The sequence below is a fragment of the Haemorhous mexicanus genome, chromosome 4 (assembly GCF_027477595.1).
Source record: "Haemorhous mexicanus isolate bHaeMex1 chromosome 4, bHaeMex1.pri, whole genome shotgun sequence".
NCBI lineage: Eukaryota > Metazoa > Chordata > Aves > Passeriformes > Fringillidae > Haemorhous > Haemorhous mexicanus.
The window spans coordinates 30678462-30701215 of record NC_082344.1 but is presented as its reverse complement, the minus strand read 5'-3'; the positions used below and the strand labels follow the sequence as shown (position 1 = coordinate 30701215).

At 43.8% G+C, this 22754-nt stretch overlaps 1 protein-coding gene and 1 long non-coding RNA gene across 3 annotated transcripts in view; one reads left to right on the top strand and one right to left on the bottom strand.

Annotated features, from left to right (window-relative positions):
- ELOVL6 (ELOVL fatty acid elongase 6) overlaps positions 1-3638 on the top strand; it is a 75294-nt gene extending 71656 nt beyond the window's left edge. The window contains exon 4 of the mRNA XM_059844269.1: positions 1238-3638. Within this exon, the coding sequence (XP_059700252.1) occupies positions 1238-1662 (425 nt within the window). The 3' untranslated portion in view covers positions 1663-3638. The remainder of the gene's footprint in view (positions 1-1237) is intronic.
- A 3434-nt stretch (positions 3639-7072) lies between these two features.
- LOC132326302 (uncharacterized) lies at positions 7073-15682 on the bottom strand. 2 transcript variants are annotated; one of them, XR_009486204.1, is made up of 5 exons: positions 15512-15682; positions 15256-15367; positions 13344-13489; positions 12769-13136; positions 7073-9897 (listed from the first exon to the last, which is right to left on the bottom strand). It is a non-coding gene; the product is annotated as an uncharacterized LOC132326302 (long non-coding RNA). The 2 variants fall into 2 exon arrangements; XR_009486205.1 differs by lacking the exon at positions 12769-13136.
- Positions 15683-22754: the final 7072 nt, after the last annotated feature.

Genomic DNA, 22754 nt, shown 5'->3' with positions numbered 1-22754 from the left:
GGATGCCCTTATTAAACCCCAAAGGACTGCACACTGTGTTCAGGTGTACAGCAAAAAATGAGACTGTACCTTTCAGCAGGTAATTTAATTCAGCAAATTAGAGGACAGCGATTCATCAGCATTAAAATTAGAATGAGACAGACACCAGTTGCCTTACTGTGTCAGGATCCCTGGGTTTCCTGCTGCTTAAATTGCTGCAAACCCACAGAAATTTAGTTGTTAAAAATGGGGAACATCAGCTAGAACTGCACAGCAACAATACATTGAACGTATGATTAGTCATTAAAATATGAGTCAACATCTTGTAGTTAATGAAGTGAATAGCAGCGTTACAGTTTATTACAGACCTTGTGAAGACACTGCAATTTTGCTTCCATCCATGACTAATATTCAAGTCTTAGATTTCCTGGGATACTTACACATCAAACTAAGTCCCCCAGTTCAAATCTCAGGGATCCTTTTGGATCCCTGAGATTTTTCCACTTTTCCACTGTGTGTACAACAGTGGAAAACAAGTAGCATACATATATATCCAGATAGCTAATTGAGATGCTCATTGCAATCAAGAGAAGCAGACAGAAGGAAAAAAAGCAGGAAAGATGAATAATACTTTTCTACAACAGTGAGATTGATTTGCAGAAAAGGAATGTTTCAACATAACCCAAATTTCTTCCTGGAAGTATCTCTTTCAGTATGGTAAGTTGCATATGCAACAGCTTTTTTGTGTATTATTTCAAAAGGCTCTACTGATTTTAACCGGGTTCAGTTTGCACATAGGCATTTGAGCCAGAGGACACTGTGCTGCTTCCTCTGGGTTTTCTGCTCTCTGTCAAGCTGCATTTTTCTTCCAGTCACAGTATATAATGGGCGGTCTCACAGTAAGAGATGATACACATACATCTGCCTACCTCACCCCAGACCTTTGTGGATAATGTTTGCAGCAAAGGGCTACCAAGTCAACCTGTGGAGTTTTCAGGTGGGGTTATCTATACAGGAAAATGTCGATGCATTGGTTTGCTAAAGATTGCATAGGGATTAGGAGCCCAACTGGCTCTCAGACAGGCTCTCAGATCTAGAGCTGAAGTGGATTTCATGTTCTAAAGTAGTACATACTCCAGCAAAAGCAAAGGCAAGAGAGCACTGTGTTAAGTATGGAATTGTTTGATATGTTTCTCATTTCCTCCCCCTCTTCTCCTTCTTCTTTTTTCCTTTTGTGTGTGTTTTGTTTTCGTTACAGGTGATACAATATTCATTATTCTTAGGAAGCAGAAGCTCATCTTCTTACACTGGTACCATCACATTACTGTGTTACTTTACTCTTGGTACTCCTACAAGGACATGGTGGCTGGCGGGGGCTGGTTCATGACCATGAACTATGGAGTGCACGCCGTCATGTACTCGTACTATGCCTTGCGGGCTGCCGGCTTCAGGGTCTCGCGCAAGTTCGCCATGTTCATCACCCTGTCGCAGATCACTCAGATGTTGATCGGTTGCGTGATCAATTACCTGGTCTTCTCCTGGATGCAGCATGGCCAGTGCCATTCCCACGTGCAGAACATCATCTGGTCCTCTCTCATGTACCTCAGCTACTTTGTGCTCTTCTGCCATTTTTTCTTTGAGGCCTATATCGGCAAAACCAGAAAAGAAAGGAAGGTTGACTAGAGGTAGAAACGAGAAGCCATAGCTCAGGGTCATCAAGAAAAACAAAATTATAAGAAAAAAAAAAAAGGCACAAGGAAACACATATATGTATGGTGCAGCTAAAACTTGGCAGCTTAGGGAAAGTTAGCATGGTTTAACCCAGTAAGTTTATGATCCTATCATGGTGAGGACTCACTGAATTCTACTCTATCTCAAAGGACTGCTGATGAAAGGCAACTTCCTTCTTGTACCTCTCTGCTCTAGAAAAGAAGGAAAAAAGAAGAGAAAAATCAAGAAAAAGAAAGAAAAAAAGAGAGAAGAAAAGAGAAATGGAATAATGTTAAGGGGGGAGAAAAAAGTACATTTAATAAGCAGTGAGTTTCCCCAAGGTGGAGTAGAGACTTTTATTTAAAAAAAGAAAAAAGGTTTCTAAATCCTTTCTAATAATTTCTCTGCATTAAACAAACAAACAAAAAAAAGCAGAGGTGACAAAAAAATCTGTCTATAATAACACCAGGATTGCAGAATTAAAATCTTTTCCATAGAAGGTTAATACCTTCAGCCAAAATGAAGCCCAAAAAGATGTTTCCTGCATGGAAACTGGCTGAACTCCACACTGTGGTTATGTATGGAAGAGATTGATTTCTCTGCTATGTACTCTGCCAGGAGAGCAGATCTGGGATACAGAGTGACCTCCCTCAGAAGGTGGAAAGGAGCAGTATTACAAGAGTTTAATGTGAAAAGATGCACTGTTGCAATACATATCTCAGAGAGTGCATTTCCAAGTGCATTTTTCAGTTAAAGGCAAGGAATTTCTGCAGCAGGATAAGTCATAGAGGGTTAAATCAATCAATATTTGCTAAATAACCAGGGGCTAATAGCGGAGGGATATTAAGAAAGGAGAGGGAGACAGCTCCCCTCGCAAGATTTTTAGGAATTATCCATTGCTCTTAATTTAGCCCGCAGCAACACCAAATTAAATCGGGGAAATCGGGAGAAATCACAGTTAGCAAGAAGAGAGTGATTTATCTGCCCACTGTTTTCAGAACAGAGCCCTGTGGTACAGTCTGGATTCTGTGTTTTTGCAGACACTAGAATGCCTGCCTGAGTTGGGAGAGGTGGCAGGACTGTGTGACATTGGGTATCACTGTGCTTCTGCATCTGCCTCCTGGGCAGTGCAAAGATGTTCAAAGTGCCCTCCTCTGGTCATGTGGAGATACTACTACAAAACATACCTGGAATAGGTTTTTCTTGAAATTTGTGTAGAAAAGAATTAGTCTAAATCAAGTAATTTTGCTGCAACAGCTTGACTCTAAAGTCCAGAGAGAGTAATCTTTCATTAAATAAATATATCTCTGCAGAATCTGTACTGTAACATCAGACTGACTGCTTAAGAAGACACTCTTTCTTCTCTGAAGTCAGCTACAGATACAAAGAGAAATGTATTTCACTCTGAACCTTAGAGAGTTAGTTGAGAACAGCCATATTCTTTCAAAGACAAGTAGATTGCATTATATGTGATATTCCAGTCCTTACAAAGCCAAATAAAATGTGTAAAAGTTCCTAGTATTTCAAAGACGCAAGTATGTAAACTTGATGTTAAATGTGTTAATGTAGTATTCTAAATTGTAACAGCTAGGTAGTTTAACTAAACAATTAGAAGAACTAGATCAACAAAATAGGGACTGCTGTTCTGCATAGAATATACACACACCTATAACTACACCCATATCCACATTCTGTGAATTGTCAACAAGAAAAAACAGCCCAGTGGCAGAGAATCACATTTCCTGGCTAATGCAAAAGATTGTCATTATCTTTCTTGCTTTAATTTGAGATTGTACAGTACAAAGGGTTTTTTTAATTATGATTTTTAGCTTTAATTGTGCTGTCATTCATGAAACGGAGCTGCTTTAGTATCCTGTTAAGAGATGACAAGGGCTTTCGGTGTCTCATTATATACAAAAGAAAAACAAATAAAGTTACATTCCATATTATGTGAATGGTCTTACAAATCAAAGGCCTTTTCAGGCTCAAATCGTAATTATAACAAGCAGAAAATGAGTTTACATTTGTGTTATTTAAGTTATTGATGTGCTGACATTATTTTATGGTACAAACCATCGCAAAATGTGATATGCAGTAATGAAGCTATGATATTCATTAATAGGACTACTGTATACGTGGAAATATTAGACAAAACCAATTAAATGTGTAAACCATTTTGTTATACAGCTTGGGAGTAGATAATTATAATGCTGAATAAGCCTTTTTCCTCATGTTTAATTTTGCCCTGGCTAAAAAGCAGGTTAAGAAGACCGGTAAAGAGTGGAAAAGGCAAAATTAAAGTTAACTACAATTAGCTGATAAAGTGTTAGTAGGAGCCCACCATTGTGCCATTTAGAGTCTTAGTCCTTTGTGTCTTAAGTCTCTCAGACAGAGCAAGAGGGGCTGGAAAGTGGTCCAGTGTCTGAAGCTGAAGCTGGAGCAGACCTCTTGGACTCCCTGAAGTCAGTGGAGGCTTTGCTGTGCTTTTAACAGAGCCGGTGTGCCTGGCTGCCTTTATCTGAGCAGAGGGGAAGGAGCCCTGCACATCTCCTGTGAATTTGAGGCTTATGGCTCATGACTCAAAACTTTTATTGATGGCAAGTGACATCACAGCATGGCAAGAACTTGCTGCTCCACTTTAACACGGGCATGAAACAGGGTGGGTTGCAAACAACAATCTGCCCTCTTTCATACTCTGTTTTCCTTAATTGCATAGGATAAACCCCCACATTTCTAGGTGCTGGATTGCAATGCTGGCAATGCCAACACTGATTTCAACAGAGCAAGAAATTCACCTGCTCTTTCCCAATGTCCCAAAGCCCTCATGGGTACCTCTGCAACATTCCCAGCATTTGCTCCTCATCATGCCCACTGCCCTCCCAGACAAGGCTGGGTGTGAGGGAGGCAGCTTCCCTGCTGCAGCTTCCCTGGTGCAACTTCCCTGCTGCCTGGGAAGCAGCTCCAGTGCAGTCACCAGCCTTGTGAGAGTGACCTCAGCAGGCAGTGCAGATGTGCCCCTGGTGTGCAGGGGAAGCTGAGCACCAATTGCAGGGGGCATCCTGGCAGGTGACTGGGCTGCAGACAAGCGTGCTTACAGGGATGTGGCAGCAGGATCAGACGTGTAAGGCACAGTGACAACTTAGGGAGCATTTGTTATCACACTGGGAGCTGGCTGTGACACTGCCATTTGCTTCAGGAAATTATAACATCACACACACATTTGCACAGGTCCTATGGCCCACTGTACCGCTGGGCTTTTCCTCTGAGGTTTCCCACTGGAGCCCAGTGGCCTAACTGGCATTAAAGAATTTGATGCAAAGGCAAAATACAGCTGACATTGTTTTTCTTACTTTTGTTCCCCTGAAATATACATGCATCATATTTAGACATCACATTTAATCCACTTCCAAATTCTTAAACACTGAGCTTGTCATGTAATGACACCTCAGCAGTACTCCTGCTGTTCCAGCCTTTGAGCCACAAGACACAAACAGAGCTAATTGGGTCCTGCTTATTTCCCCTGGCTTGAGTCTTGGAGTCATATTTTCAGATTTTTCTGTCCAGTACCAGAACTCTTTTTTCCCTAATTATTTTAAAGACATCTGTAAATCATTCACACATGCCATGGGGAACTTAAACTTCATATAAATTTACCCAGGATTATAGGACCTGTGACAGCCGTGAGAGATGCTAGAAATGCTGTTATGGGATCCATTGTTAAAGTCAGGAAAGTTCCACTGGTGATGAGGTCACCCTTCTTGGGTCAATGTCTGTGTTTTATGTTTTGATTCATTAATCCAATGTACTGAAATAAAACCAGAAAGGTCAGTATGGATTTATGCTTAGGCAGCTGCCAGCAGAATTTGGCTCTTCCTTAAAACTACTTCTGTGTAGTAAACACTTTAAGGAAAATATTTTAAACTAGTTAGTGAAAGAACAAAAGCTTGGATAATTCTGCAGCCTCCTTAAACTGCCTGTGATGAGAAGGAAACCCCTGGTTCTTACAGACCTTCTGTAACTGAATCACAAATGATTTATGTCTGGGCTCAGCGATAACACCCAACTAGGAGCAGCTGCCTCCAAAAGAGACCTCTCACCAGCATCTCACAGTAAAATGATTCAGGTTTTTTTCAAGATAAGGGCCAAAGTGTGCAAAAGGAATCACTCAAAAGAGTCAGGCAAGGTAGCAGGAATGGAATATTGCACTCAAGTTGCAGGAGAGACACAGAGGGAGATCTATTCCGTATCCCAGGGCAAAGTATTTCCAGGGTGAACACTCACTCCTTTCCAAGATGAGGAAAGGCAGTGTGGAAGGAGGGTGGGCTGCACAGTGCCAGGTGCTCAGGATGGGGTGGCTGGTGGAATAAAGCTTCCATGTAGGGGTCCCTCCTGGAGAAGTTAATTAGGCAGTTGCTCCCTGATTGCGAAGGTGGATCTGTGGATTTGTTTGGAGGAACATCCATGGTTTGATAACTTGTTCAAGTCCTGGGTGTACTTTATTTTTTTCATCTGAAAGTAAAAACTTTGCACGTTCTAGTTGAAAACAATGGTACCTTAGGGTTCAGGCAACATTTAGGTGGTTTCAGGCAACAAAGAGCATAAGAAAACAATTATTGTGACTGTGAAACAGCAGCCTTTGTAAGGAGTGCCAGATACAATGCAGTGGTGCTGTAATATCTCTAGTAGTCGTAGCCCATCGTGTACTTCTGAACCAGAAGCAGAAGTACAGCATCTTTGTGTAGAAACCATAAACACAGACATAAAGTAATGAAGATGGCTTTGATCAAGGAAGAAGTCAAAACAAATTTCAGATGATACTGCGTTAGTTCAGGACTTATTCCAATGCCTGCTTAAAGTGAGATTGTTGGTGAGATGTCCAGTGACTTCAGGTGGCTTTGCTTCAGCCCACTGGAGTCCAGTTGCAGAGGGTGATGTAAGACCTAAATTCCCTTTTTGCTTAGTGGTGACATGAACCATCTGGGGCATTGCTCAGCTCTGACGTGGGTCTTCAGTCATATTTTCCAGCCCAGCATCAATGACCCCTCTACAAGGGAAGAATTGTAACTCGGAATTGTTGGTGGGTTTCCACTGTTTTATTTCAATACATTTTCCATTCCATTTATTATATTAAAAGCAAGCTAAAGGACAAGTCCCTGATCCTGCTATCATGAACGCTCCCTTGCAGCCAGTGCACCATGCACAGGCTTTTGCTTACAGGGGCAAAGGCAGGACCAGGGTCTTGTTACTGACTTAATTTCTAGCAGAGCAAACACCACAGGGTAGGATTTGATTTCTTAAATTGAATCAACTGTACCAACGCAAATAAGATTGGATCTGCACATTAACTTGACAGCTAAGGGTAACCAGGGCCCTCCCCAGGACATCATAATGTAAAATGCTGCATGAAGAGGGGTTAGAGTGTATTTCCCAATGGGTATAAAATAATACTTCCCTGAAACAGTGACCTTCCTGAGAAATCTCCCTTCTGTCCGGTCCTGGACAGCTTCAAACAGGCCTGTCTGCTGAAAAAATGCAGCTCTGATTGACTTATCTGCTTTCTCAAAAGGGCCACTACATGCTTTAGGCTTTTTGGAGCCTTAAAGCTCAAGCTAGATTTATATTCAGAAAAAGAAAAACAACCTTAATATGTGTACAATAACTAGAAGAGAATAGTATGATAAATATCTTTATTTTACCATTTTCAAATGGCTATTTCATTACATAAAAGGAAGTTTTTATTTTTATTTTTTGGGGGTATATTGATATTCCAAATAAATTTTAACTTTTGGTTCAAAATAAAATCAGTCTCTGTGTCTTATTAATCTGTAGCATCCATTTTTTTCTCCCTACTGGCACCAAGTCCATCTATTGAAAAAGAGAAGTCATTCTCCAGATATGAGACTACAGCATGACTACTGTGTCACTTCCCAGCAGATCCCTACCAAGTTCATGTTTTTGTGCACCACACAGAAGTATCACTTGGGTTTTTTTCTGTGTTCATCACATGCATCTGTGTGATGAGAGTGAGTATCATACAGGTGCTTAAATGTCCTGACTGTACACGCCTACATTTTGGGAATCCTAATCTTTGCATCTGTGGTAAGAAACAGAATCCCTGTCCACCATGGTACCATCTGTGCAGGGAGACCATGAGAGCAGAGCAGCACTTGCCAGTGAGCCCTGCCAGCACTGTGCTCTTGTACTGATGGTGCTGAATGCTCTGCAGCATCTCTCACCAGCCATTTTCTGGATAATCCTGTATCTGTTGTTCCCTGGACGTCCCACCTACCCATCCCTCTGCCAGCAGCATGGCTTGTGCAGACAAGCACCCCTGCTGAGTGATGGACACACAGCCAGCTCTGCTCTGCACAGCAAGAGCAGTTCATGGCTGGTTTTGCTCTTTTTTTGGAGTTAGGCTAAAGCAGGCTATAAAGGAAAAGCTTTGTTGCCCTATATACACAAATCAATGAAGTGACTTGGCATCTGGCATCTATTGCAGGACTAACCAAAATCTGAGACAAGATCCAAAGGTGAAAAATGTTTGGGCTGCATCATCACCCTGCTAAACCTTTACCACTCCCTGCTGCCTTCCAGCCCCACAGCAGCTTTCTGAGCAAAGACAGCAGAAGCTGGAGGCAGAGGGAGGAGGGTAAAGTGGAGTGGGAAGCCAACAGTGGGGACACTTGGGGATGTGAGAGACCTGGTGACCTTCCTGAGCACTGGCTTGGGAATCAGCCCAAGGAGCAGTCTGAAAATGAAACAGCAAGAAGAGGCAATTGCACATGTGGACTGGGAAGTGCTGTCTACCATCTTCAGTATTATCACAGGGAGAGTGAAAGAGTAATGTAATGTAGCAAAGCAGAAGGAGGTTTACAAGGTAGGTGCGGCTCAATAACTGGTTCAAAAACCAAGCAGAAAAAAACCAGGATGTGAGCAGTATAGGATTGCTTCAGGCTTTTGGCAGAAACTACATTTTCTTTCCTCCAGCTCTCTATGCTTCTGATAAGTACCTGTGACACTGTCTATGCCCTCAAGCATGAAAGTCAGCTCTTCTTTCTAGTTTCTTCTGTCAGGCTGCTGTGGCTTGCAGTGAGCTTGTGCTTGGAAGTCCGCAGCAGAATTAGTCATCCTGGCATCCCGCTAAACATGGGCTGCTGCTTACCCAGAAAGGTGATACCAGGATGAAAGAAATTGTGTCGTGCTTGTCCTTCGGCACTGAGTGGACACGCAGGCGTCCATCACCACGTGGCTCTAGCAGTGCTCTGTTTATTGCCATCCCAGCAAGAAACATTTTCCTAAGCTGAGCACATGCAGGAGCCCAGCCACAGTGGAGGGGAGCCGTGGAGCTGTAGCTGATGCTCTCCTGCCAGCTTGTGCAGGGAGCAGGGTGCAGCCTCACCTTGATCCCTGCTCTGTCCCTCATGCACAGCGACTGCCTCAGAGACAAAGGTGAAGCTCTTCACAAAGGTCACATTAAGTCAATACAAGCAAACACAGATTCTACAGTGATGTTGGACTTGGCCAAGAAGTTTCTTGAGTCTTTGCCACATTGCTTAATGTCAAAATGCTGAAAAAACATTCTTCATCCATTCTCCTCCAAGTAGCTTGGTGACCTCTGTGCTCCCTCAGAGTGATGGGCCCACAAAATCCCTGCCAGAAACCCCCACATAAACACCTTCAGCTGTGCCTCTCTTCCACCTTCCAGCCCTTTGGAGGCCTGAGAACTTGTCAGGCAGCAAACCCTCGCTGCTGCTCTGTCAGAGGCTCACCAGAGAAGGCTTAAAAGGAGTTATTTTTAATGACTTTTACAGCGATGGAGCAGGCTCTGTTGCCTAAATTATTGATCTGGGGGAGACAGGTGAAGCCAGATGAATTCTTCTGGAGCACAGTGCTCTGTCTTGCCTCTCATCTACACTACTCTTCACATTTCCTCTCTGCTTTACACAGCCCCGGGTCCTGCTGCTTCAAGGATTCTGACAGTCTGTTCAGCCCAGGCTGAAATCCATTGCTTTGTGTAACAGGGGATGACTTTTCTGTCCACCTGCTCCAGTCCCCATCCCACTGTTGCCAGCTGCAGTTTGCAGTGCAATGCTCGAATCCTTTCTGCTGCTGTGGTCACTGAAATTCTTCATATTCTTCATGCATCACATCTCAGCTGCTGCCCCCCAGCACAGCTGGCACCTCCACAGGGTGGGGGATGAAGAAAATCTAACCACAGAAATGGCAGGAGGTGAAGTTACAGTAAAGGAAACAGTAATAGAAACTACCAGTTTTTGAACTGGTATTTTATTAGAATAATTAGAATTATTAGAATAATTTGCTTTTGCTGAAAGGACCTTAAAGGTCACACGTAAAGGATTTTTTTGGTCAGTATTTTTTCCTTTAAAATTTTAATAGAAATGCCAGGGATCTGAGGTTTGTCCCATGCAATGCTGGCACTTGAATACAAATGGTGCCACTAGAACTGCTAAGAGCATTTAAACCATTTTTCCTGAGTATTTGTTAGACAGACAGCAAAATACAGTTAACAAAGACTTTGCTGTTCACCTCTTCTGCTTTCTCACTACAGCTTTTCTTCCAACATGGCTTTATCCATGTAAGATAAGCTGAGCCCACAGAGGCTGATCTGCATTAAGGGTATCTGTCTGTAGGGTAGGTAAGATCATGGCTGTTTGGGGCTGTACTGTCTGCTTGGGAATGTTTTTTCTGTTGTGTAATGGAGTCTTTTTCTAGGGAGAGAAAAACTGTTCAGGCCTGTTATCATTAAAGAGTGGTAACACTCATCACTTGTGCATTTCATGGTGGCAACTCTGTACCATTTCAGTGTTTAATTCACAGCTGTTGATGTCCATGGAGTTTTAGGCTGGAAGGATGTTAATTCACTCCAAGTATATCTTGTGAAACTGTTGCTTCAGGTGGAGTTTTGCAAGCCCCAAGCAGATGGGAACTCTTTTGTCCCACCTGGCAATCAGCATGATGCAGGCACGGGGCTTGAGCCCACACACAGAAGCTGGAGGGTGCATCTGCAGGTGTGCTGGGCTGGCATCCTGCAGCTGTGAGAAATGCCCTGGGGGCAATCCTGACGGGTCCCTGGCCCTCTCTGTGGGCAGTGAGTCTCACACAAAGGGGTGCCAGTGCTCCCAGGGAGCTTGGAGAAGGTCTAGTCAGCCTTGGACCACGGGCTGACCACAAGACACGGTCTGTGGGCTACTCTTGGTGGGGTTTCTGCCCCTCAGCTTGCCCCGGGCAGCTGCTGGCTCAGGCTGGCAGGAGAGGACCTTGGCCCAGCCATGCAGAGTGCCTGGAGCTGGGAGACGCTGTCTGGAGCTGTGTGGCTGGTAATGAAAGTCATACAAGGATAGCACTAAGAACTTCACAGGCCTAATTTAAATCAGAAAAGGACAAAACACACAGGAAACTTGGCTTCTGTAAAAGTCTGCTGTTTTTAGCTGATGGAACATTCAAGAGAAAACTGGGAAGAATCTCAAAGACTCCAGCTTAAGGTTTTGGTCTTATCTGAGGTCCTCTGTGAACTTCCATCCTGATTTTGCAGCCAGCCCTGTCAGTACAAAACCATCCGATGTAATACTCTATGTGGGCCAGGAGAAAAATTTGCATGAGCTAAAGAGTTGTAAGCATGAACTACACCCAGGGAACAAAATTTCAGAATATCTGCTCCTATGCAATATATGTGTCTTTGAGAGAACACCTTTGAGCTGCTATTTTCCCTGCTTTATCCCAGACTCATTTGAATTAAATCAGGACACCTTTTCCTTCAAGCAAAAGAAGAACACAAGAAATGAGATGTGGCAGCTGGCCAGGACCATTGTATGCATGTAAAATGTTGGTGGCTTGTGTGGATCTGCATCCAGAGGCTGGGAGCAGATCCACACTGACCTGGCTTGCTCAGTGTGAGGAAACCATGCAGAAATCCCAAGTAGACAGCTACCATGGGCTTACACAGCCTTGGCACTGGGTTGCTCTCTTCCATGCAGCTGTTAAGCACTTTTGACCTCCCTTCACTAAATTGCCCATCCCTGGTGCAGTGGGAAGTGGTGGGCAACCTGCAGCAGCACTCTGGTGCTCAGGGGCTGCTCACTTCTTGCACTGCCTTGACAAAATATTGTTTACTCCCTGCTCTGCCACCCCATGGTGTGGCCTCAGTATGTGTATAAGTAAATGAGGCAAAGGGCTTTTCCCTGAGCAGAGGAAATGATTAATTTCTAGCAGAGAAGGAGGTAGCTGCTGTTTTAAGGCCATGTGCTGTCCTGCAGGGCAGCAGAAATGCCACTGGCAGGTCCTGCATGCTGCCCATGGGACAAAATGGCACCACACAAAATGGCATGGCTCAGAGAGAGCAAGCTTGGCAAGGCAACATTGCATGGAAGCCTCAGAACAAAGACATCTCTGTCTTCTGAAATCATACAGCACCACAGGGAGGATTCAGTGAAGGAGCCAGCAAAAACTGGACAACAAAAAGGCTCCTTTTCCATCCACCTCCCTCAGTAGGGTAATGCTAATGAACTTGAGGGTCTGAGGTTAGAAAATAAAAGCACTTTACTTCTAAAAAATTAACTTCAGATGTAAAACAGAAAGAAAAAGTTGTTGGTATTTGAAAGAGGACAAACTGGTTACCATCATTACCCAGCCAGAATTCCCCAAGCCTGTCTTTTTTATAACTGCAGACACTGCACATCTGACCAAAAGCCTCTGGCACAGCTTGGCAATCCAGGACATGCTGTGATGTCTCTGGTACATCAGCACAGCCAGAGCCACCTGCTGACCCCTGAGTCCCAGAGAGGCTGAGCAGAGAGAGCTTTCCACTCTTTTAAAGAACTGAACTTCAACCATGTACAGCTTCAGTAACTCCAAACTCTACAAGTCTCTCTCGAAAACTCAATTGCTCTCAACTGTGTAGAGTCTTTTTAATTTTTTTTTTGCTTTCTGAAACTCCTTTGTGTATAATAGTGGCAGTAAGAGAGTAAGAGGAACCAGGAGCTAATCTTGCTGCTCAAATTCTGTAGAACTCTAGAAAACTCATCAAAAGTATGTGTGCATTTATATATATAAAATACCAACATTTTAACTGCAAAGGTCTCCCAGGTGAATATTTGATGTATAGAACTTCCTGGAGTCATTTTCTTAAAATGCAGCAATGGAGTTTTTTTCTTAAAATCAGGAGATTTTGAAAACATAAAACTCATTATGAATAACAGCTCACAGCTTGAAAGTATCCCATGCAAACTTTGAACTTGCAGTGTTACAGGCAGTGCTGTGAAATGGCAACCAGCTAAAAAGTAAGTTTAGAGAATACAGTTTTGTTCCTGATTCTGCCTTCAAAAGGACTTGTATAACTCCGTATGCAGCATGCACTTGCCAGTCCTTCATTAATCCATTCTTCAGTGGGAGTTCTCAGCAGTCACAACCCCACAGTGCTGGTCAGCTGCCTGCAGAGTGAAGTGTGTGTATCAGACACCAGCAAGTTGGTAATTCTGCAGTTGACACTTTTAAATTGGGAAATTAAGCAATAATGTTTGAAGCAAATTGTTCTGTACTTGTATTGATAAGCTTCATCCTTCAGTATGGCAGACACTCTGGGTTTAAGATCTGTAATGCATTTTTTGTGGATCTTTTTTCTTTTTGTAAATTCTTACCTGCTGTAATTCTACACAGGGCTGCCTGTTCCTGAGTCATCCCCTTCTGAGTTGGAGTGAAGCACACAGGTCACCTCTGGCTTTGTGTCCACTACTCTGAGCAAACCTTTCTCCTTGTGCAGCTCCTCTCTAATACACTGGCAAGCCTAAAAGAGGAGAAAAGAGGGAAAGGACATGAATTATTTTTCCAGAGAGTCCTTTTAACTCACCACATGCCTGAGGAGACACTCACAGCCACTTTGTTGCTACCAATGCCAGGACTGCCAAAAGCTCAGGATGGCTGGGCACTTGGCTCCTCTCTGCTGCAAGAGTTAGAAAATGTGAGTCTCAGGTGTGCCCCCAAACAAGCCACAGAAATGGAAGCACTAAGAATAACAACAAGGAAAGGCTTTGCACAGGCAGCAGCCTGCAGAGATGTGACTGTGGTATTGTGATGTACTGAACCCTCTACCAAACTCTCCATTTAGGATTATTTCTATCCAGTGACTGTCTGCTTGGTGAGATGCCTTTAAGTGCTTGTGGCTGGTCAGTTGTGAACCTGCTGTTAGCCACAATATGTTTGTTGATAAGTTATTTTCTTTCTATTTCTCCCCCTGATACCACTGGGCTTAAGTGCACTTTTGATGAGCTCTCAACATTGATGGTCCTGTTTTGTACTGAACCCAATCTTTATCCTCACAATCAGTGTTAATTAGATAGGTAAAAGTTCTAATTTGTATTTATTTTAAGATTGCCTAGATAAAACAGACACTTATCTGGGTAAGGCAGTAGTAGTCATTCTACGTGCCTCCAGAACTTATTTAACTTCCTCAAAGTTCTGGTCAGGTATCTGCAAGATATTTCTTTGTTTCACCATTTGTTACTCTTTTTCTTGGCATGCTCCAATTAGATGCCTTTCTCTGGTTCCACAAAGTAAGGTAATATTATCTACCACCTTTCAAAATCCTTTACAAGAGCTGCAAACGTGAAACTTCCAGGCCTGCTTGCTATTTGGTTGAGCTGTTCCATAGCAATAGTCATAAATTGTGCAAGAGGAATACAAATAGCTCTTCTTGCATTCACAAAGACTATTTATACTGTTGAGCAATATATACCTTACAGGGATTTCAGCTTTGTAGAGGGTGGAATAGTTAGAATAAAAAAATCAATTTAAACTGTAGACCTTTATCTTTAGCAAGGAGCATTCAGTAAAGAATGACTCATTAGTTCTTTCTTTATGTCCCCATTTACAGTTTGAGCTGAATACTGCTATAATTAAATGGGAAAGCTTCCAAAACAAATATAAAGAAAGATCCAGACAAACATAATTTTGTATTTTAGCTGAAGCTAATCTCCTCATTGGTCATGTCAATGGCAGAATGGGAGCCAGTGCTTTTCTTAAAAATAGATATTTCACCAGCAGGACTGTCATGAATTCTATGCTTTTGGGTAATTATTGCATCAGGACCCTTGGACCTTGAAAACATTTCGAAAGACACAAAATGAAAATCTTGATGTCCTAATTAGAGGGCAGGGGATTTGTGTGACCTACTCTCTAGGCATGAACCATCTTTTAACAAAGTTCTCAGCACTCATTACTTTACTCATGTTTCTCGTGGACACAAATGCCCTCACTTAGCCTGTCAGCTCTCCGTCTGGAGAGGAGTTAGAAGAGATGCACAAAAAATGCCTCAAAGAACCTCTCCTGATTTATGAGAGGCCGTGCTGGTGTTTCCACTCTCTGCTCTGCAGTACAAAATTACCACAGGTGCAGTGTCCTTCTGCAGACCCTCTACTGCTCTGCCTTTCTCTGTTTCTTCCAGTCCTCCCAAAGATGGGATTTGAGGGTCAAAGGCACTGTGGCTGCTGCAGCCTGCCTGCTCACATGCTTAGCCAAGGGGGCAGTGGGTGCTGGGATGGTCTGTGATCCTACATTTGCATTGCACCTGGCTGGCCAGTGACTGCTGCTCTTCACAAGTTCCTTCTCTCCAGAGAAGGTGTTTTGAGGGATGAGGAATTATTTATCTTCCTTCTACCAGCTGGACCTGGAAAAAATAAAAGACTTTTTTTCACCTTAAAAATTTCCGGAATCTGCCATTTCAGGAAAAACACTTCCCAGCTTTCATCACAAGCTTGGAGCCTAAGCTAGTAGGTTTTCTTTCTCAGCTTGAACTCTATGAGAAGCTTACTTTTGTTCTTGTGATAATTCTCCTTCCCCTTCCTCTGGCACCAGGATTTAAAGGAAACTTAGAAAAAATTGTCTTTGTTTAAAAGTCAAGGAAAAACTGTCTCTACTCCTTCTTGGAACAAACTTTATTCCCATGAAGGAAGCCATCAAGTAGCTCCTGGGATTTTCTTGCCAAAAGAGAGCATGACTGGGTGATCAGCTAACCAGAGGGGTGACAGATTTGTAGACAAAGGACTCACTTCAAACACAAAGTATGTGGAAGACGTTGGCCTTCCAATTTTTTTTTTTTTCCTGAGTTGCTTCCCAACTGAGCAACACCATGCCCTTCCCAGCTTCAGCTTCCTTTTTGGCACACAGCATGAAGGTGAAACCTCTGTGCCAGCCTTCCATCAGCTGTTGGCAGCACATGGATTGTGCTGACCTGGATGAGCAGGTCAGCACGGGGATGTGCCTTGGTGCTGGGAAAGCTTTGCCTCTTGGTGCAGCGCCTGCAGGCAGAGCCTGTGCCACTGGGTCCCTGGGCAGGGAGGGCACAGCAGCAGCAGCTGGGCACCTTGCAGCTGGGAGGGGCACCGTGGGCTGCAACAGCAGCCCTTGGTTTGATCAGGCAGTACTTTTTCTCCCTAGAAATACATTTTGCTACCCAACTCCAGGCTAAGAGCAGAGAGCACCAACCCTAAAATCACAGTGTGCCTGGGCTCTTGCTGTTGCAGCTCAGGAGGAGAGGGAGTGTGTTCCAGCCGAGCTCTGGAGGTAGTTACTGTGCAGGAGCCAGGAGGCCAGGGTTTGCAGACAGAGAGGGAAATGCAGTAGCTTGGGCAGGCCAGTCTGCAAGGGGAGACAAGCAAGCCCGTGCTGAACCCTCTGCAGCAGGCATTAAATGGGCTTTAGTTTGCCTGCCCTGATGTAATTTCTTACTCTGTGTCATCATACTCAGTCACAGGACAGAGGAAAGATTTCCTCAGGATCTGGAAAGGGACTGTTGTATGTTTGCATTTGTTCAAACATTCAAGCAGGTAAAGGGATTTTCATGTGAAAAGTCAGCCCTGATGGAAGAAAATATGGACACTCCCTGGGAGCACAGCAGGGAAGAAGGAGTATTTTCTCTCATGTGCTCCTTTTCTTCCTTCACATGTAAGACTACCTGAGATTTTCTGGGTAGAATCTAAAGGAAAGGAAAAGAAACAAGTTTCCACCAGGACTGGGTTTTGATGAAGCTGTCCTGAGAGGCTGTGAGTGAGAATAATTCTAAGCATGTGTCCACTGTGCAGCCACGGCTCTCTGAGACCCATGAGCAAAGCTCGCTGTAAGGCATGTGCCAAAACTGGGAGAGAAAATGACTGGCACAGTACCTGACTGCTTAATGCTGCATAGCTTCCAGGGAAAAACACCTGTTTGACAACCCTCTCAGTCCCTCTAATAAAGGGGAAAACCTCCCATTCCCAAAATCTCCTGCTTTCTAAACAAGAGAGCTGAGATCAGGCAGGAGCTAGGAAGTGATGGCAAATGAGTGAAAAACAAATATCTGTGCCAAGAAGACATGTATCATGGGAAGAAAGTGAATGTCTCTGGGGCTTTCTTTAATTGTCCAAGTAGGAAGCCCTCAAGAGGAGCTCAGGGGACACTTCAAGAGAGAAGGAATCTTGATTTTACTCTGCCATGGAAATTAAAAATGAAAACCAGTGGAGGATGTGTGTTGTAGTTCTGGACTTCTGCCTTGCACAGCCTGGTGGCCACCTGAAGGCTCTCCCCAAGAAAGGTGGGAAGCTCCCATCTGAGCTGCAGTGCAGCCACAGCCCTGCTCTGTTACAGCAGCACTGTCAGTCCTGCCATGTCTGACCTGACTGAAATGCAAAAGAAAGCACCAAAGTAATTTGGATACTCCGTGGGACACCAGCCTGAGTGTAAGCGACCCTGCTAAATGTGGGTCTGAAACGTGACAGCTGCTCTGTTGTTCTTTTCCACAAGTGCAAGACTCCTGAATGTGCTAATGAGGCTGCTTCACTACCTACTAAGACATCAGTCCCTCAAATAAAAATGTACAGCCTTCACATTAAAAAAAGCCATGTTACTCCTCCTGCCTGCAGACTTCTCTTAACAGAGTTTTCAGATGTTCAGCTGGAAAAAAAGAGCTAACTAAACTGATTTCCCTCTCTAAATCCTCATGTAACAGTACAAGGTGACAAGTGCTGAACATGACAAATTCAGAGAACAGAACCAGGTAAGGGCTGGCTCAGTGCCTCTTGTCCCACAGTTTCACTGAGCTCTTTTGATCTCCATTCTTTTACACATGTTAACTAGCTACTTCCCTCTGGATAGTTCAATTTGCTTCTAGGAAAACCAGAGAAAATTTGCAATGGAGAGCCTCACTCAGTAGCCTGGTGGATCTGGTTTTTCTGTGTAAATGGCCATAGTTCACATTCCTGCTCCCATAAAAACATGGGGAGCTGTGAAGAAAACCTGCTCTGTTTACTGTCTCTTCAGTTATTAGACCTTGTCTGATTGATGAACAAATGATAAGAGATGGATTCCCTTATCAATCCTGATATAAATCAAGCAGAGCAGGGTGTGGGAGCAGCCTTTCCCACACCTTTGGGAAAGCCCCACCCAGCAGCCAGGCTGTCACCCTGCTCAGTCACACCAACAGCCCTGTGGTGCCTTCCTTGGACAGATGGATCAGACAGGTGGGAGTACCAGCAATTCCTCTCTGGTGCCCCTGAGGAGCTGGATCACTGGCAGAGCTCTGGCATGGGAAGCACCCCTGGTCCCCAGCCAGCATCCTTGGCCCATTAAGAAGGGCAGCAGGACATGGAAAAAGTGTAGCCTGCTTGCCCATAAGGGGATGGATAAAAGCATTGTCCAGAGACAAACCTGGCTCTGTGATTTCTTTGGCAGCACTCAGAGCACCAGAGGGAGGATGGCAAGCCAAGGTAACCTGGGTCAGCTTAGAGCTGGCAGCACGGTGAAACAGCCTCAGGTGTGTCAGTCAGGTCCCTCCATGACTCCTACTGAATCTGTGCATTTCAGATGCACATTCTCACTCCCACCTGCTCTCCCTTTCCTCCTCCCTTCTCACTCCTCCTACCCCTTGGCCCAGGCAAGCAGAGCAGGGGGTGATTGCACATGGACACTAGATGGGTCAACCCAGCAGTTCTCTTCTTTCATCAGATGCATGAAACAACATTTCAGACATCACTGAGGCTTTAATCTTCCAAACCTACACACTATGAACTAGCCCCAGGGTTTTCTCTACATTAAACGTGGTGCTTATGTGATTTGGGGGAATGTTTGGCAGAGCAGGAGGTGTTCACATAAATAATACAGGCCAGCCAGAAAGTCAGTGGGGAGCTACTTACTCAATGCAAATTGGCAAAGATGGCAGCATCCCCCTTGAGAAGACTCAGAAAATTAAATTGAGGCAAAAAGCTAATCTTGTTTCCATTCCCTAGGACTAAGTGCTCCAGTGTCACTTTCTCTCTTAAGAAAAATTAAAAGACTTCTTGATATTTCATCGATCAGTGTTACACACAGCTGTTAATAAGGTCTTGGGAAAGTTTGTCCTTGAAGGAGCCACCCAGAAAGCCCAAAGGGACAGACTAGCCCTTAGGAAATGGTGAAGGCAGAAGTGGCCTAATCCTCTGGGACTCTAATCCTGCACAGCCAGTGGGAGGATGGATACACTGAGGCTGGAATAAATGTGGGGATGGGCAGTGTGAGGAGCAAACAGAGGCTCTGACTAGGACTTGGCCTCCAAGTGAGCAGGAGCTCATCTCACAGCAGGAAACCAACCAGCACAAATTGCTGTCCTGTGTTTCCATTGCTTTCCATAGCAGAGGTGAGCAGTTATGCAATGATGTAAGGAATTTTATCAGGATTAGGTAATTTTTTTCTGAATTGAGAGAATGATCTTTGATCTATCCCTCAGCAGAAAGGATCTGTACAAGCATGGTGAGCACATGGACTAGCATGAATGGCTTGCATTGCTGTTAGGCAATACATCAGCCAGGAGACCAACCTCCTGAGAAGTTAAACACTTAATTTCTGCAGATCTATGCTTTGCCACAAGAAGAACTGTCAGTATCAATTTTTTTTTTGCTTCAACTCACAAAGCCAGGAGACCTTTTACTATTTTCTTTCCTCCTCATTTTCCTTCTTCTCCTTTCTGAGGAGTCTTTGTTTGTCTCACACATCTTGCCATGTTGTTAAGGCCAGAACAAAGTAGAGCAAATCAATCATTTCTTCATCTTTAATGAGGTGATCAAGGAAAGAATGAACATACACAATCAAAGCAAAGTGGATGCTCAGAGCTTTCAACAAGACAGACTCTTGTTTGGGAATAGAAGCCCCTCTTTTTCTTTCTTATGATGCAGTTACTTATTTTACAGGAATCTGCCATAAAGTATATTGAAGCAAATATATCTTTCCTAACAGCCTGACTACCACAGGGATTTTCAGCAGCTACACTAAAAAAAAACCAAAGCGCTATATTAGTGATCAAAAAAAAAAATTGCTTTAAATGGCAATGCTAAAAACTGTCAAAAGAATCCTTATTCTATGACAATTCACTCATATACAATTTAGACTGTAAAAATCTTGCCAGTGGAGAAAGATCAAAGAGCATGACTAGAATTAAATTCACAGCATTAACTGGAGTATCTAGGTGTAGAACACAGCAAATTCCATGGTTTGTTATCCCTTCCTTTTTAATCCAGAAAGAAACAGTGAGAAAGAGGAGGAGATCTGCCTCCTAGGCCTGTCCACTCCCCTGCTGTTTCTCCTAGCAGATGGATATTGCAGCACACTGCTGTGGGAGATTGCTGGGTGATCTGGGGCAGTGCTAAGGGGGGCTTCAGTTTTAATCCAGCCAGGCAGAACACAGCTACACCACACTGCAGGGCTGCACCAGCTCAGCCAGGCTCTGGGCATGTATTCCTCAGTTCTTCCTCTGCCAGGGTCTTTGCTCTCAGTGCCAGGCTGGGGGGGGTTTAGTCAGAAGGGACCTTCTGGCCCAGAAAACCTTGAGGTGCTGAAGATGCCTCCTGCCTGCACTGAAGTAGCATTTGCAAGCCTCATCTAAGATTTAGGGCTGGTTGGGCTTTGCTACATGGTGGTCAGGTCTTTAGTTGCCCAAATGTAGGCTGTCTGGTTTTACATAAAACTTTGAGGGTAGGCCATTCTCACAGTTACATCCTTTCAACATATTTTTTTTACCCCTTGTCAGCACACCAAGACATAACACAGCCTGAGCTCTTCTCTTAATTCACTGTATAATTTTCCCTTAGAGTATCAAACCACAAAAACAACTTGTAGGAAGTCTTGGCAAAGTTATTCCCATTTGTCCAAAGGCAGTCTCCACTCAGTGTGATCAAGAGCAAACAAGGATCAGTGGCTTGCTGCTCTCCCTAGGTTACAGATTAACTCTGAATTATTAACTATTTATGTATCAACTGAGATTTGATGGGTTTTTTTTATAGTGATCCACTTCCTTTAATTCTTTACAAACTTGTTCTGGGGATAGGCAGTAATTTTCAGGGGCAGCCATAACTTGTAATATTCCAGTGTCTTTCAGTCAAAACGACTGGACACAGCAGAACATCTTGTTCCATTTTGTCACATAATTTCAAAACTTTGTGAAATATCCCTCACAGAGCTTTTTCTGAAGCATGCAAACCACAGAGCACCTCCTTCTTTGGAGGAAACTAATTCTGTTTTCAGACACAAACATGCACATATATGCAAGCTGCCATTTGGCTCTTCATTTCATGCCATGCACAAAGGCTTTTGTGGAGGGGGCATTTTTCTCCACTCACACTCATAAGCAAAAATGAAATCATGTTTCTTGGTCAGACTCCTGATTCTTCATCAATCACAAAGCCCCACAGCTTCAGTGATGCTGATTTGCAAACCCACCACTTTGAGGAAGGTCAGTCAGAAAGTTTTGTTCTAAAGCAGATGTGTGGCTTGACTTTTGGGGCTCATCTATAATATTTCAAAGCATCCACAGGCCGAGTGAAGGATTTATAGCTCACACTGTCTCAAGGTGAGACAAAGGGTAGTGGGCAGAAGAGACAAGTACTGCAGTGTGTACTGCAGGCAAGGCTGTGGTGTGCTTCTTCCATCACTAGAAGTATTGAAGAATGTATTAGGAAGGTACAATATGATAACAGAATAAACATTTTTATAAAGGTAGTTGTTCTCATCCTGGAGCAGAAAGAATCAGGCAAGCTACTGGATTTCTCTTCAACCCTGTTCTGCTATGATTTTTATTGCAACCCTCATTGGGTTTTCCTCAATTATTTTTTGCAAGCTAGAGCTGTACAAAGTATTTGCTAAGAAACATAAAACTCACAATTACCAAGTTGTATGGTCAGTAGTAAAGCTGTAAGAATTCACTTTCTAAACAGGAGCAGATGGGTTTTATTCCAGGGGATTATATATGACCAAGAAAGTGTACTTAACTTGCAGAAAAAGGCCAAAAGAAGTCCTCAAGTAGCTACTAGGCAAAATAGTATTAGAAGCATAATCAATCTTTCTGTCATATACAGCAAATGATAGAAAAACTGTAACTCTCTAAAAATCAGCTGGTATATTTCCAGTGGTCACCCTTGGCCACTGATGGTGGCAGAATTTACATGGATTTTCAATAGCAAGGACTGGGGCTTAGGGGTCAAAAATGAGGCCATAAGCTCAATTTATTCACTGAGGCCCTGCTTGCACAAATAACCAATTTTTATTTCATGGGGTTTTATTTTTCCATGTGTAGGAATCTAACTTAACAATCAAACAAGACATGTCAGAGCCACAAATTGCCCCTTTTGTTATAAAGGGGCAATTCTAGATGTTGCATGAATGTAATTCTAAAACATTTCGAGGTTTTATATAATTACTTTTCCAAGATCATATCACTGCTCTACTTTTCATCAGTGTGAGCATATTTTATAGCAATTTTTGAAGCATCCTATGACTGGGAAGGTGGAGTGACGACGGGGAATGTTTTGGTAACAGACATAACAATACCGCACCAGGTGCGTGGTCCAGGCACAAATAAAAATGGGGAGCGTCTCCTGCACGGCAAATCTACCGCTAGAAACCCACGGCTGTGTTTACACAGGAGATGCTGCGAGCGGATTCCGGTCAGAGTGCTGTTCCGCGCTGCGGGAGCGCTCGCCCCGGCGCGCCGGGAGCTGCCCGCGCCGCGCTGCCCGTGCTCGGGGCGAAAGCCCCCTCTGCTGGAGCAGCCCGAC